A 17,292-nucleotide genomic window follows, 5' to 3' on the forward strand; every position below is an offset into this window, starting at 1 on the left:
ATACACTATTTACACATGCTATATATAAGTATCTGCATGTTTAGTTCACCATAACGAACAACAAAGTTGGTATGGTGAGCCCAAACAACAAGAGTGGCCACCACACACTAGCCAGCATACGCCACCTTCCTCCATCCTTCAACACCCTACTCGCCAACATTCCTCCTCCCACCATACTGTTTTTGCTGTTATTACACTATATACAGATGTTATATATAAGTATCTACATGTTTTGCTCACCATAACTGTACAGCTACACTGGTATGGTGTCCAAACAACATAGTGAAAACACAAAACTGCATGATAAGTGACACAGTAGCTAGCAGACGACAGCCTCCTCGCCCTCCCTCAACAACACCTTACTCACCAAAATGGCTCCTTCCAACATATTCCTTTTGCTGTTATTACACTATATACACATATTATATATATAAGTACCTATATTTGTGTTCACCACAGCGAACCACAAAGCTGGTATGGTGAGTCCAGACAATAACAGGTTGCCACACAGAGTCAGCAGACGACACTACCTCCCTTACTCACCTAGATTACGCCTTCCATCATATTATACACAGTGCTAATTATCACCACATTCCTGCTATTATCAGAATCCTGGTCATTTTTATCACAGTCAGGGGTCTTCTGTAATACTGTACTATCATCTCTAAAAAATAGCAGTTACATATATATTTTGACATTTTTAGGCGATACTGTGGTCACAAGCTGAACAGCAATGCTGTTAGTTCATGCTGCATACACCGGCCTTGGTTGCTCACTCAATGCTGAGGCTCTCACACCTGGGAATGTTGCCCACAATTTTTTTTTTAAATGGCGTCTGTTTACCAGAGCCCTAAGGAAGCTGATGTGAACTCTATGTAGCTGCGGGACATTTAAATTGTGTGCGGCACCCTCAATTGACTATATACTGTACCATGTGTGCTGTTCAGTGACATTTACTCAAATTATATACATATATACAATTTGTGCAGTTGAACTTCAGGATGAAGTTCAAAGTAAGTGGCATTTGACAATACTACAATTATGAGGAAATACTTTGTCAATTCTGTCAGACCACTGATCACTCATATTAATCACTGTACAATTTAACTGCTCAAAATATACTGTACACAACTACACACTACTACACTACACACAAAATATACACAACTCTTCATATTATATATAATACATACTTGAAGATCAGTAGGAACTGGGGTCTCAGACAATTCCATGGCACGAATAATTTCTCCTGCATAACGAGGCTGATCTTGAGTTAGGAAGGTATAAGCCCACCCTTTGTTGCCAGCACGGCCAGTACGACCACACCTAAATCAAACGGTTACATGGATGAGATAATATTCATAAAAATCTTAATGTACATTACTATAAAATTTAAATATAAAACCACCGTTGAATGTAATGAAACACCATTTTTTAGGTGAGACTCGGAGGCTCCCCGGAGCTATACCAGGCTAATATGCTAATGTCAGACTTTGGCATCAGTCATGTGTATGGAGTTCTTAGGGTCCTACCGGGGACCACGGCCAGAACCTGGACCCCTCAGAGAGGCAAGGGGAGCAATGGCCTATAGAAACCCCCGTGTGGTTGGAAGCATTCTATGTATGCCATCGACCGGGTCAAGCATCCAGAAAGGTAAGTGTCCCAAAACAAACCTCTATTCTGGTTAAAATTGCTACCAAAAGCCAAACTAGTGGATAGAACTCCCCAACAGAAAACATGGAAACTAATATGACTTCACACGTCACCGCGCCGCTGTCTGTGCAGCTCCCCCTCCCCAGGAGGGGGAACGGGTAGCCCCAGACCTCTCACGCCGGCTATCCACCCATCAGTTCTTCGGCTGATGCTACAGGCACCGGTTGTACTCGCCTAATTGTGCTTGCGGGGTTGAGCTGCTCTTTGATCCCATCTCTCAACCCTCAATCAACTGACGTACAGATTCTGGAGCCTACTGGACTCTATCGTCTCTACATTTGAAACTGTGTATGGGGTCAGCGTTCCATCTGTTAACTACTCTGACACTGAAAAAGTTCTTTCTCACGTCCCTGTGGCTCATTTGGGTACTCAGTTTCCACCTGTGTCGCCTTGTTCTTGTGCCACCCGTGTTAAACAGTTTATCTTTCTCAACTCTGTCAATTCCTCTGGGAATGTGGTGACATTTTGCTGCGGTTTTGATACTGCGGCTGCGTGTTGAAGCATGGTTGTGGCGTTTTGTTTGGGCCTTCCGTGCATTTTTCTGGGGCCTTCCTTGTTTGGGTTCTTTGTTACCATGATTTTTCTGGATTTCTCATTCCTTGCCGGTCTTGCTGTACCGGGCTTGGCTTTTCCATGTTCATTAGATTCTCTGTAATACCCTCGTTGTCCTCACCTAGTTGTGCTTGCTGGGGATGAGCTTTGGCTCTTCATCTTGCCCCTCGCCTGTTATTCGATTTCTGTACAGGTTCCGGAGCCTACTGGGCTTTCTTGCCTGCACTTGACGCTGGGTGTGGGGTTGACCTCCGCCACATCCCTTCATCATGCATTCCTGTTGTCTCCTGCTCTGACACTGGTATGCTTCTTCTATATTTTATACGGCTCATTTGGACATTCAGTTCACCTTGTTGCCCCCATTACGTGTGCCCCATGTGTTCCTTGCCTTGTATTTCTCTACCCTGTCATTTCCTCTGAGGTTTTGCTTAGGGTGGTCATGTCCCCTCTGGATCTTCGGTCTCCTGAGGGTGCGTGGGACATGTCCAGCGGCTTTTGGAGTTGGTCCTGTCCTTTCGTTCCCGTTTGCTGCCTGCCTTCTTTGTTCCTCAGCTTCCTTTTGTCCTCCTCGTTGTGTGTTTTGTTTGTGCCTTTTGGCTCCTGTTACCGGGTATCATTTCTGATTCCTGGCTTTTCCGGCCTCTTGGCATTTTCAGAGTCTTGCGGTGTCCCTTCTCTGGAGTCTGTCGGGGTCTTGGTCTCCACCTTCCTGGCGGCTCGCTGGCGTTGGGAGCCAGAGAACACTTGAGGCTCGTTCGGCTCTGCCTCGAGTCTCGCCTTCTGTTGGTGGTCGGATGACTTCGTAGCTGGTGTCCCACCTGCGTGCTTCTCGGCGGCAGTGTGGGGTATTTTGGCGGTCCTTCCTTTTTCCTTCTGTCCCTTTTCGGTGGCGGTGTGTTGTTGGTGTGGTCTTGTCTTTCTCTTATGTGGGTTCGGGGCTGTCATTTTGCCGCATACTGTCGGCTCGTTTCGTTAGGCGCTGGCAGAGCCACTTCCGCTTGCGTTCGGGGTTGATGTTACTTCTGCGCGGTTCGGTACGCTGTCTCATGCGTTGGTTCACCTCCGGCCTGCTCATGCGCCTTCTGAGCCGTCCTGGTCATGGGACTGAGTGCTCTCTCTTTTCTTCTCCTCGGTTTCTGTAGCCCCTTTGGTTCCGATTGGTGTCTCAGGAGCTCTTTTACTGTTGGCGTTGACCTCAGGGGGTTCGGCTTGACGAGCTTCGTTCTCTCTTCCAGGGCGGGGGTTTTTGCTCCTTTGGTCGGGGTGATCGTTTTGTTCCTCTGTGGCCTTCTCCTTTTTTGGCGTAGAATGTGACTGCTGCTTTCCGGAGGGGTTCCTGGGTGGTTGATGCATTGTTGGTTTGGCCGGGGGCGCTTCAGGTTTTGTGCCCAGTTGCGGCTCTCTGCTGTTTTTGGTGCACCACGGCTTCTGTGTCTGTGGACGCGCTTAGGTTGATCCAGTTTCCCCTCTTCCCCGTCCGCAGGGTTATTAAGGCTGGCTGGCCTGCGGCCTCTCCCCGTGCCTGCGACGTTCGCAAGTTCGCGGCTCTTGTTGTCATTCCTCGTTACTGTGTCTTGGGCAGACATTCAGGCGTGGGGATTTTGGCAGTCAAACTGGGTCCAACTGTCACCAACACAACAGTCTCTTGAATTGAGGAGAGTTGCCGGTGTGCAGGTCTGGGACTCCCCTGCCCCGTCCCCCTCCTGGGGAGGGTGGGGTTGCGCAGATGGATACTGCGGTGGTTGTAGTGACGACATGTTTGTTTCCTTGTTTTTGATTGAGGAGTTCTGTTTGCTAGTTCGGCTTTTGGTTTGCAATTTTTGACCAGCAGTAGTTTGTTTTGGAATTCCTACCTTTCTGGGTACCTGACCTGGTAGATGGCAGACAAAGACTGCTTTCAATTACACGGAGGTGTCTTTAGACCATTGCTCCTCGTGCCTCTCTTGAGGGGGCCAGGTTCTGGCTTTGGTCCCTGTTAGGCTTAGAACTCCTACGATTGACTGTTGCCACGGTCTAATATATACTCAACATTTTGGTATAGCTCTCTGCAGATTTTTTTTTTATTAAAGTACAGTTAAGATCATATTTTCCAATACAAGATATGATCAAAAACCCAACGATGTATTCTTTGATTACTCCAATATATAGCATTTAATATTTTTTGTTACAAACAAACTGTGAAGCATGAATGCACCATTGCTTTCTGTTTTTGTCTTAATAAAGTTTTTTCTTTTTCATATACTGTCCATCATTGGTATTTACAGGCTAATGTGGCATCTTTAAAAGTACTTATACAAAATACTTATATTTAATATCTGTAAATAACCTAACCCACATTTATGAAATCAATGTTATGATTTGATAAAGGTTAAGGAAGGAACAAAATGTTGTCATTTTCATTCCATTTTATATGTGGGGTTGGGTTATTTGTTTTCAATCTTGCTTTTATGACTTATTCTGTGCATTTAATACCAGTTACTGTGCAGTGCTGGTATACCAATGCAGAGCTGTATTAGGCAACTGGCTGTGAAACTGACCATGAGGACAAAACAAACATTTGCAGCTCAGATAACCATCTAGAGGTTATCTAGAGGGTTATCTAGAGGTTATCTAGATAACCATCCACCAGTCCACTTGACATCATGATTTTTGCTATATGCTTCATATCACATTTACCCGGTATATTACTCAAGATGAAATGGGATTTAACAGATTATGTAACCGACTGCTTAGTCTTAAAACATGCTAATGCAACTAGATATTTACCTATGAACATAATCCTCATAATGATTGGGGCAATCAAAGTTGACCACCAAAATAAGCTGTTTGACGTCCAGACCTCGAGCAGCAACCGAAGTAGCCACCATGATGGGTACTCTTCCAGCTTTGAAATCCAACATTGTACTATCTCGATCTATTTGGTCTACTCCTCCATGAAGAACTAAAGCCCGGTATGAATGGCTGAGCAAGTCCTGGCAAAATGAGAGGAAACAGACAAATTATTTGATGTGTTTGAAGTGTAAATAAATGCATTTAATTAACCACTGTACAACCTGCGCTAACCAAGAAATCTTGTTCTGAGAATTGTGCTTTTTTTTTAATTAGGCTATATTTTAATGTTTTTTAATGTTTTCATTACTCTTTGTGTTTTGAAATAAAAGGATTGAGTTTGGAAACATTTTGACATTAACTTTACCTGTTACCTGAACATTACAACTTTACCTGAACATTTATAAAAACAACAAAAATATGTCATTAATAATTGCACTATGAAGTTTTTGCCAAAAACAGGTGCACATTGCAGGGGTTAAAGTGTAGCCTGTTAGTAAAAACACTAAAAAACCAGCGTTGAATGTAATGAAACGCCATTTTCAGCATCCTAGGCTGAACCAATCAAGCATCAATAACCCAAGGACCCCACCGGAAAACATCCGTCTCGACCATCCAGAAAGACGAAGAAAGGCTGCAAACGTACAAACCTACCTCCAGTACGAAAAGAGCAGAAACCCCTGCACCAAAAGGAGAGCTGGAAGCTCCCTGACCCGACCCGCAAAGACCCATGCCAACAAAATATGGCCAATGAAAACCAAACTTGAACCAAAGGGGCTATCACAGTCTAAGGAGAAGAAGATAAGAGGGCACCCTGATCAAGAACCAGGACGGCTCAGGCGACCCATGAGCAGGTCGGAGGTGAAACAAAACATGAGAAAGCGTACGGAACGGGGCAGATGTGATGTCCACCCCTAACGCAAGCCGGAGCTTGCGTAATACAATTATGAAGACCAACAGCGTTCACCATGTCCTTAGCACAACTCACCTGTATCTTGGTACAATGATCCAAGGAGCTGCTAATGTAGTAGTAAACTCAACAAGATAATGACCAAAGCCATTGGAGATAGCAAACTGGTGGAAACTCTTCAAACTAGTAAAGTTTGAAGGGGTTCCGAGTGTTTATGAATGAATCATTCAGATTACTCCAGAATGAAATGAACTTTTCTCCAATGCCTTCCTAATGAAAGGGACTAGCAAGAGACCAGCCAGTTGAGTTAGCTTAGTAAGGTATTTCAATTTTCTATTTATCTCAACAAAACAGCACCAGATAAGAAAATCCTGACACAAAGCTGCCAGTGAAAAGAACTAAGCTGTGGCAAGCACACAATTGTTACACAGTGAAGTGAACAAATTGTTTGCATTCAGCTTTGTTTCAGGATTTCCTTATCTAGTGCTGTTTTGTTGGTAAGTCTTTTGCAACCCAAGATATCTCTTCTGTGGCAGAATGGTGTTGCACTAAGACAAAGTCTTGAGGATTAGACCGATACATTATTTTAGTGGCTACTGAAGAGGGTCTGGTGAGTCTAACATTTGTTGTTTTGCAAAATACTGTAGTGAGCTGGACTCTCAATAATGACTTATGTTACAATTTGCCACTTTTGCCATTCCCTCAACTACATAACCAGACTATTCAAATATTACTTGTCAATGTGGGATGAACAAGTCATTAGAACATGCAAGTGGAATGTATCTACGTGGACTCTAAGCCCATGTGAGCAATCCCGGACAGTCCTCGAGTCAGAAGAATAATATGAAACCATAAAGTATCCCGAGAATATCTAATAATGAGTAAAATCTAATACAGTAATAAGCATGTTGAAGAACTACTTATGAGTTATGGGGGGAGGGTTAGGATACATTTGCAGATGAACTTGCAGCATTATCCCAAGATCGCAGTTGTAGGAAGGAACTCCATTCTTGGAAGGGATCCAGTGCTGAGAATTAAAATGGTTTAATGAATGTTAACGTTTTAAGATAAAACAAAACCAAATAAGTAAAAAATTCTTACCTTAAACAAAGAGTCAGCATTTTCTTGCTTATCAACAAAGACAATTGTCTGACCACGCTCATAAAACTGGCCAAGGATCTCTAATAACTTCAGGAATTTCTGATCTTCGTCAAGAAGGACAACCTCCTGTGTGACATCTCTGCACACAACAGATCTTCCTCCAACCTGCACCAGTCAAGTGATTCATTAATCAGAAATACATTATTATTATAAAATCAAAAGATCATAAATGTAGATGAAATATTCCTGACATGGAATCTTGAAGCTGAACCGGCCTACATTATGTAGTCACGTATGTATATTCAAAGAAATTTTATATGTATAAACAGCTGAATCAGTGCCTAATATACCCCACCAAATTAATAAAGGTGAAACTTATATAGAAAACTACATCTAAAAGGTTTAAGTAGTATTAGTAAAGGTACAGTATCTATTTCAAGCTGAAAGTTCTTAACAAATCATTTATATTTCAAAAAATTTAAATATTCAATGGAAACCATAAATTATCACGAATTTGCCAAACTTAAACAAATATAAACCCAAACTCACATACTTTAGACTGCAAAGTGTGCATTCCAAAACCCTTTTTAAACTACTTACCAAGAACTGATTTTAAATATAAACAGCCAAATTATTATCATTAAGTTAACTGAGCATCTTAAAGTATACTTAATGGTACCTTAAATAAAACCTTAAGATGACACTTCTCTTCACAGGAGTTAGCACAATGTAGGGCTTTAGCATGAGTACAGTAATATAAGTATGGAATTAATTTCATGACTTACCATGATTTCAATCGGTTTTGTAAGTATTTTTTTAGCTAGAGCTTCTACTTGTCGTGGGAATGTGGCTGAAAACATGACCGTCTGACGGGCTGGCTGAATATTTTCTATTATTCTCATTACCTAAAAAAAATTGAAAGGAAAAGAATAAGTGACACTTCTAAAATCTATTTATACTGTACAACAAATATTCTCTTTAAATTACAGTACATACTGTTTGTCCTGGTGCTTGCTCATGTATGGTCAATGATGTCCACTGATCAGAGTTAGCTCACATGCAACCTAACTTTAACAAAGCTGCCTGCACAGAAATGGTAGAACGGAAAAGGAATAAAGTGCAACCAAATGGAACGGATCAGAAAGAGAGCTCATCATGGTAGCTAAAAGCCTTAGATTTTATCACTTACATACAGCTAATTTCTTAAACACCTACAATGTGGCTATGGATGCCACAAGCCAATGAAAGTAGCATACTTTTGTAAGTCATGCACACACCAGAGGGTACATGTATAGCTGACTGAACCTGACCATGAACTGTAACAGCTGGGAAGTACATGACTGTACATGAAAGCATTGACCAAGAAATATATGGAAAAAACAGATAACAGGGTGCTGGCTTCTTGCTATCTGATGGATGTTTTGCATCCTCTCTTCATCTTTGTGAAACTGGGCCACTTAGCATGCGGCTGTAGTGTCCTTCGTTACCCTTTGGAATTTAGTTTGGTCAGAGAGTATGAGGTTCATTTTTGCCAGATATTCGTCTTCAGTCATATCTCCATAACCTGAGCGTTCTCTGATATCCAGGGAACATTTTCATGTGTGTGTGTGTGGAGTATTATCAGGTTGGCTGTAAAATTGACATTTAAGTTTGATTATGCAAGGGGCTTACGCCCTTTTGGGGCACAAGATGGCGCCGAGCCGTTCTGTTTCCCTCCAAAACGTCGTGACACCTCCCAGCACTTGATTGGCCAGGCGAGGTCACGTGTCGGAAGTAACCAATGACGAGAGCCCTTGGGCAGTGTGACGTCACAAGACGGGGGGCTTCCGGGGCGGCTGGCGCCTGGGCGGGAGAGTACGTCACAGACTGTCACAGAGTGAGGACGCATTCCGGTGTGCTCCAGATCTTGAGGCCAGAAAGCCCCTACCAGTGGATTTAAGCATCGCTTTAATACTGCAGACATCCCATGGAGTGCCAGGAAGCAAGGATTGGCCAGGATAGAGAGTCAAGAGCTCTATATTCAAGAGTCTGTAGCAGGAACGGACGTGGGGCTGGAGACGTCGGGAACGACCGGAGGACCGCGTTCTACATATCAAGCAAGTAGTGACAGCCGGGCTGAATCCACTGGAAGTGAGGCAAAAGGAAACCCACTGGATCGCAAGTGCATCTACAGTGCCACTGAGAGGAGGAAGAGGACGACGGCGCAGGTACCTGACTCCAGTACCCCGAGTGAGAGGAGGAGGACCATACCTGCCGGGTGTGAGTACGGCGAAGATGCGATACTACGAGGACGACTGAGGAACTTGTATGTGTGAGAACTGATCGACGGAAGACCAGAAGAGAGAACCAGGAACCTCATCATCCATCGCAAGAGGCCCATCGGTTTCGTAAAGGAATGAAGTAAGGTAGATAGTTAACTCTCCCTTTACTCATTTGATCTAGGTGAGCTAGGATATTTTATATATATCGTGAGCATATTTTGTTACCATTTATTGTCTATGTGATAGTGTTAGGCTAGGAGCCAAGGAGCTCATGTAGGTGTAAATTGGTGGTGGAACATAAGTACGTAGATGCAGTGACGTTAGTGTATCTGGGAATAGTAGCTGGTTCTCAAGAAGCCAGAAACGAATTTTGAATCGTCCAGCTGATCGTGTTGCCAGAGGCGCGAGGTGTGTGCCCGCCGCCTGACATGTGGACCCAGTCAGCTGACCGTGTTGCCAGAGACATGACGAGAGAAGGTTGCCGCCATCGGAAAATTCCACCTGATTATTTCCCTATACAGATGTACATATTTTTCTCCAGTAAATTTTTAATCTTTCCTATGTGTTTGAGTGAGCCTCTATTCTCTAGGGCTATTTTGAGTGAAACCATTTATGTCACCTTGCACTGCACATGAAATTGCATCCTTAAATTAATTAATTAAGATAACTAATGAGACCACTGACGTGTTGCTGGGACACGAGTATAAACACCCAGCTGGCGACCTGAGCAGAAGAGATATCTAAGAGAGAGCATCCCAGTGTCAAGACGGGCAGGTTCAGGTGTGTCACAGGTAGACTTGAACCTCTCCACTCGCTAGGGGTATATATAAGGCCAGCCCTTAGTTGACTGGGGGTGCGCCAGGGCGGGCAGTGGCGCTGGTACCGAGGGGCGAAGACCCTTGGGACGACCCCAACCATAGGTAGGAAGGGGGGTGAACCCTGACACCTAGTCGGGCCTGTGCTGCTTTGGGTCGGCGGTTGCAGCCAGTTGTCTGGACTTCGTGTTGGGGAGCGAGTAACCACCGCCTCCCGGGTAAGTCCCTCTTGTTTTTGTCTTTTGGTAAGAACAGTAGCTCCGGGGAGCTGTAGGGGCTTCCCCCAGAAAACCAGCGTTGAATATAAAGAAAAGCCATTTTCTGGGTGAGACCCGGAGGCTCCCCTGCAACCCTCCCTTCCTCCGGTCAGCATTTTTCACATGTTTTTTATATCCAGCCTCAGAACTGGGGTTTTGGGTAGCCGGTGCGAGGGGCCTGGGGCTTCCCTTTCCCCTCCCGGGAAGAGGAGAGTGGTGCAGCGACGTGGTGATGTCATGCTCATTTTTGCTCGTTTTTCTTTGGGGAGTTCTGTCCACTACTTCAGCTTTCAGTAGCAATATCTTAACCAGAATAAGGGTTTGTTTTGGGGCACTTACCTTTCTGGGTACCTAACTCCCTTGATAGCAGACATAGAATGCTTCGAACCACATGGAGGTTTGTATAGGCCATTGTTCCTCGTGCCTCTTTGAGGGGAGGGCCAGGTTCTGGCTCGTGGTCTCTGGTAGGCCAAAGAACTCCATTCAAATGACTGATGCCTCAGACTAATATAGCAGGGTCAGCCTGGATAGCTCTGGGGAGCCTCCAGGTCTCACCCAGAAAATGGCATTTCATAACATTCAACACTTGTTTTTTGAGCACAGCCTATAAATGGTTGCTCCAGGTCCTATGCATATTCTCCTGTGTGCAGAGTAAGAGTTTATGTCGGGAAGAAAGTGACATCATCTCGCTCTGAGAACTTTGTTGTGATATCAAACATATAATTAGATTAATTCTGAAATTCCACCAGAATCATCATGAAAGTAACAGCCACCTGTTTTGAGTACACTACTACTGCACTAATGTGTATTTTAATTTTACATCATAAATTTCACTTGCAATGAACAGTTAAAACAACAGTTAAAAGAGGAACAACAGTTAAAACAATATCATTAAAACAATGGACAAAATTGTATTTACTTTTTAGATTTAACTAACCTGTGGCTCAAATCCCAAGTCAAACATACGATCAGCTTCATCTAGTACAACATACGTGACTCTGCGAAGATTGGTGACTCTTCCACCATTTGCAGCTAACATGTCAATCATTCGTCCAGGAGTACACACAATGATTTCAGCTCCTCTTTTGAGCTCAGCTATTTGCTCGGATATTCCTGTACCACCATAGACACAGCATACTCTCAAATTGTTTTTTGCAAATTTTTTACATTCTTTACCTGTTAAAAAAAAGAATTCTATAGTAAATTTCATCAAATTACAACTATTGTACTAATATGGAATTAAATTAATACATTACACATAATATCCAGATTAATGTAAATTTATATATTTACTGAAACTCTTCTCTAATGACTAGCTTATCTCACATGACAGTGAAACTTTCAAAATTCAGGCCACCAAACTGGAGATTCCTGTAAATGAAGTAAACCTCCCCATCAGATTGCCGCCGCCCCTCCCCCCCAAAAAAAAATCAAATTTTTAAGAGGCAAATTTAAATTCCAGAGGGGGCCATGGTAAAATTAAATAATTTCTAGCAAATATATATTTTTTGCAGTAATTCCCCAATGCTGCAACTTGGAAATATAAAAGCTTTGGGAAACACACAAGGCCTTTAAAGACCTGCAATTGCAAACCGGGTACAAGGGCAGTTGTTTGTTCCTGTTCCCACCTGTGCATACAAAAAAATCCAGCATTGAATGTAATGAAACGCCATTTTCTGGGTGAGTCCCGGAGGCTCCCCGGAGCTATCCATGGCTGATATGGATAGATACCCTAACTATTTTGCATCAGTCAATGTGGGTGAAGTTCTAGCCTACCGGGGACCATGAGCCAAAACCTGGCCCCTCACAGAGGCACGGGAGCAATGGCTCATAGAAATGCACATGTGATTTGGAGCATTCTATATCTGCCATCAACTGGGACAGGCACCTAGAAAGGTAAGCGCCACAAAACAAACCCCTATTCTGGTTAACAACGAAAATCGACAAACAAGTGAACAGAACTCCCCAAAAAAAAAGAGCAAACAAGCATGACGTCACACGAGCCATGCCACACGTCTGCGCAGGTGTAACACGGGTCGGGTTCTCCTCTCTTTACTTCTCTTCCTTCTCCCTCTACCCGTATTCTTACTTTTATTTCTAAACCAAGGGACTCCAAAACTTTTAACAAAGCCAACTCCACGCCACGTGGTCCTAAGACGATTGACCGACTTAGGATTCTACACCCAGTATGACGTGACCTAAGCTCTGAACAAAACCCTAGAGTCACCTCTGCTGCCACCACCAGACCAGTAATACAAGAGCAATGATCGAGGTCTGGATCGATCACGCTAATTAATCAACCTAGGGGCTTGATCCCCACTATAAACGATGACCTTGAGTGTGGAATAAATTACACGGTAATGATAATTCCGATTCGATGTTAGAATCGGCGCCCAATGCAACTCTGCCTCGTGTGGACCACGTGACCAGGACAAGTATACACATAAAACACATGGAAACAATAAAATGCAAATTAATAACAAATTTAATTTATTAAAAGAAAACTAAAACAAAATCTAAATATGTTCACTCCCTATCACTTTAACACTCCCTACTTGACCTGAGTGGCAAATGAGAAGACTATTTCTATAATTAACAATAGCAACTATACCTTGGGCGACCACAGCTCTAGATGTTGGGGCTGGTCTTGGGGAGAGGTAAGATGGTTGGCCTCTTATCCCAGCTGCTTCCGTGACCACACTGATTTGTCCTCGTCTGGCCTAGCCCAGACTAGAACCTTGTATCCTTCCGCCTAGTCAAAGTTTTACCAAGTTACTAGCCAGGTTTAAGTTATAACAAACTCTGTTGTACTTAATTGATCCAGACTGGTTGAATTATTTTACTTTAATTAGATTACACAAACATCTAACGGCAAAGCTGTTCCCGATCACAAAAATGGTTATTAAAACTTTGAGAAATATTAGACATGTCAACCCTGCTGACCTATGACCGCCGGTCACTCCGCTTTAGAAGTTAGATCTGATTCGTGACGTCACTGATGGTGACTTAAACTCAATAATTAGAATACTCTTGATATTGTATCCAGTACTATTATACAATACAATTTTAATGCAAAATGAATAAAGGCTAATTTCTCTAAATTACTGAATACTATAGGATGATTCATTATACGCAGCTATGAACAAAGCGTCGGTTATTTCCACCGCGAATCCCCCTGGGGGTCAGGTCACCATGCGGCTCAGCTTCCCATTCTCTTTTGTCGATAAACCACTCTGGATAATTCTTACAACAGCCTAGTTTGTTACACAGGGAAGGAAAAGCCCCAGACCTCCGAGCCGGCGATCCCCGCTCCAGTTCTGAGTCTGGATATAAAAATCGTGAAAAACTGCCAACCAGAGGGCAGGAGGGTTGCCGGGGAGCCTCTGGGACTCACCCAGAAAATGGCGTTTCATTACATTCAACGTTAGTTTTCTGGGGGGAGCCCCTACAGCTTTCCGGAGCTACTTCACCAAAGACTACTTAAGAAAACAAATGGGACATACCTGGGAGGCGGTCAGTGCTCCACTCCTCAACTCGAAGTCGAGACAACGGACTGCATCCGCCGACCTAAAGCAACACAGGCCCGACTGGGACCAGCAATGTTTACAAGGTTCCCACACAAACCCTCGAGAAACCGCCGTGTGACCCGGGAGCCCCCCAGAAACAAGCACTTGCAAGACCGCAGCTGAAGGAGACTCTGGAGAGAGAGACAAGGAAGTGGTCCAAGAGTATCACACAAGACCCAGCCAGGTCCAAACCTGGGAGGGAACCAGATGGGACTTCCGCCAGTTCACCAGGAACCTGATCCCGGCTAGCCGGGAAAGCAGCAAACCCCTGGCGAGCAGACACACAAACCAAATGGGAGCCCACACCAGCCAGTTGTTGAGGTAAGCCAACACCCAAACCCCTGAAAGACACAAGACGAGCCACCATGACCCGGGTAAGGCGTGTGAATACGCGACGTGCCAGGTTCAACCCAAAAGGGAGACAACGAAAGCGGTAACTCTGACACCCCACAACAAAATCGAGCTAGTCCCTGAACGCCGGATGAATCGGGATGTGCCAGTAAGCTTCCTTGAGGTTTAGGGACACCATCCAAGCACCCGGTTCCAACAAAAGCTGGACCTGGGACAGAGTGGTCATCCGAAAGGAGGGGTAAGAAACCCAGGGAGTTCAGACGGGGACAAGTCCAGAATGAACCACAGGTCTGCACAGTCCCGTTTTGGAACTGGAAGCAGGTGGGAAACCCACCTAAGTTGTTGTTGTTTCGACCACGCCCAAGCGCACCCACTCCGAGACGACCTGACAGAGCGCAGGAGAAGAGGCCTGCCCTGCCAGCCCCGAACCCCCGAAAGAGGAGGAGCCACCCAAAACCACCGCAGGCCGCAAGAACCACCCAAAAAGCCCATGAATCGTGAGAGCAGGCGTGAGCAAACAAAGAAAGCCTCCCTCTCCCCCCATCGCCCCATGGATCAAACCACAAAAGGGTCGACGCCCCTTACGAGAACCCGACCTGCACACAGAGCGATCATCGCGCCAACCAGACGCAGACAGTTCCAACGGCGGCACCGGCTCCGAAACTGGCACCTGTGGCCTACCCCGACAAGCGGAACCCTGAGCCCTAGCACAACTTCTCCAGGAAGAACCTAAGTGGGACATCGGACGACAGATGGAAGAAGCCACCTGCATATACTGCTCGACCGCAGAGTCCACAAACAGCAAAGGATAAAAAGGCGAAGACAACCTAAGTGGCAGGGTCAAAGCGGGTTCCAAGGAGGAAGCGAGCACAACCTGTCAACACGCGAGACGCACAGCAAAAAACCAGCATTGAATGTAATGAAACACCATTTTCTGGGTGAGTCCCGGAGGCTCCCCGGAGCTTACCAGGCTGATATGCTAATGTCAGACTTTGGCATCAGTCATGTGTACAGAGTTCTTATGGGCCTACCGGGACCACGAGCCAGAACAAGGCCCCCACAGAGAGGCAAGGGAAGCAATGGCCTATAGAAACCCCCGTGTGATTGGAAGCATTCTATGTCTGCCATCGACCGGGTTAGGCACCCAGAAAGGTAGGCATCCCAAAACAAAACCCCTATTCTGGTGAAAATTGCAACCAAAAACCGAACGAGTGGATAGAACTCCTCATGGGCCCCAGTTGGCCTAGAACTCCATCGATTAACTGTTGCCATGGTCTAATATATACACGTCAGCCCGGTATAGCTCCAGGGAGCTAGAGGGGCTCTCCGAAGACATCAACTAAAAATATGTAATTAAATTTGTTTATGACTAATTTGTGTGTAAATACATGCAATGACTAATTTTGAGCACATTGTTGTAAAAATTAATTAATGTTCTCAATGATAGCAAAGTTTTATTTGTTAAAACTGTTTTTTTTTATATTTTTAATATAAATTAATCTATGTTCAGCATTGTATTTTTGGGAGGAGGAGGAGAGAGCAGAAACTAACACACCAATACATACCAATTTGCATGCAGAGCTCTCGTGTTGGTGTCATAATAATGGCAATAGGGCCATCTGTGTCCTCTAAAGGCGGTTGATCCACAATATGACGAAACATTGGCAAAAGAAATGCCAGAGTTTTTCCTGATCCAGTCTTGGCAATTCCAATAACATCCCTTCCTTTCATGATTGCGGGTATAGCCTGATAATAAAATTGAACAGTAATGAGAAAAAATAACATTACAATGTCTTGTCAATCTCATTAACCACTTAACTGCGCCAACCGAGTATTCTCGGTCAGCGGGAAACTGCGCCAACAGAGAAAACTCTTTTTGATTTTTCGGTACCAATTCCAAATGCATACGAAGTTGGTCGTGTACGAAATGGACTCTTATAACCTCCAGTGAGAGGCAGCCATCTTGGAAAAAATTCCCAGAATGCCCTAGAGCTGCTGGCTGGGTTAGTAATGAATGAGCAACCATGGGTGGCGCACGCACCTCTGGCTCCCAAACACCTGTCCGACGTGGTGTTGAAAGATAACGCTCTGTCGGTGAAATTCAAACCTTATTGTTTGAAGAACATAAGGGTCATAATATTGGTGAAGCTAGGCGCAATAAGGACCTAACACAAAGGTTGGATGCAAGTGATATAGCACCTATGAGGATGATACAGCGAGCGTATCCAGTTGTAGCTCCGAGTGTCGCCCTTGCAATCCTACACTATCTCCAATTTATTTGGACGATACATAGATGAATCGTTTTCTGCGTTCAGTGATGATACATCTGATACAAGTAGCATAGATGAACAGTGTTAGCGGCATCCATGGTGGAGTTTTCCATAGATATTTTCAAGAATACCTGAATCTCTTCCTAACTGACGGACACTCTTTGAGGCTAGCTGAAACTCTTTCTGACTGACGGACACTCTTTGAGGCAAGCTGAATCTCTCCCTGTGGTGGACCATACAAAGCGATCTTTTCAGGACTACCTTAGAAATTGATCTTTTCCTATAATCTTTTCAATACTACCTTATGCTTTACAAGCTTGGCTACATACAACCTACAAGTACTAAAGCCAAAGGTGTATATGAGAGCATTATTTGCAAGCACACAGAATGAAGAAACAGGAAGCGAAAATTTATCTGTACCAGGTGCACTGAGAGCGAAGTCGCGGTGTGTACCATGGACTACTTCATTGATTATTACTCACTTCCGAAGTACTGAATGTGTAATACAGTGCGTTACTGTGTAAACAGTGTGTGAAACTGTACATATTGTAATTTTAGTGAATTTTTAACAGGTAATATTACGACAATAAACATTTATTGTGGACACATTACTGACACATGTATCACAGTTCCATGGAACATTATGAACGTTCTACTGTATACATAT

At 44.2% G+C, this 17,292-nt stretch overlaps 1 protein-coding gene across 1 annotated transcript in view; it reads right to left on the reverse strand.

The window, feature by feature from the left end:
• The window catches only part of Prp5 (pre-mRNA processing factor 5), a 47,053-nt gene that overhangs the window by 12,909 nt on the left and 16,852 nt on the right, over positions 1-17,292 (reverse strand). The window contains 6 exon segments of the mRNA XM_045770329.2: positions 1,194-1,326; positions 5,032-5,237; positions 7,106-7,270; positions 7,891-8,010; positions 11,376-11,614; positions 15,921-16,101. Of these exon segments, the coding sequence (XP_045626285.1) occupies positions 1,194-1,326; positions 5,032-5,237; positions 7,106-7,270; positions 7,891-8,010; positions 11,376-11,614; positions 15,921-16,101 (1,044 nt within the window).

The sequence above is a fragment of the Procambarus clarkii genome, chromosome 70 (assembly GCF_040958095.1).
Source record: "Procambarus clarkii isolate CNS0578487 chromosome 70, FALCON_Pclarkii_2.0, whole genome shotgun sequence".
NCBI lineage: Eukaryota > Metazoa > Arthropoda > Malacostraca > Decapoda > Cambaridae > Procambarus > Procambarus clarkii.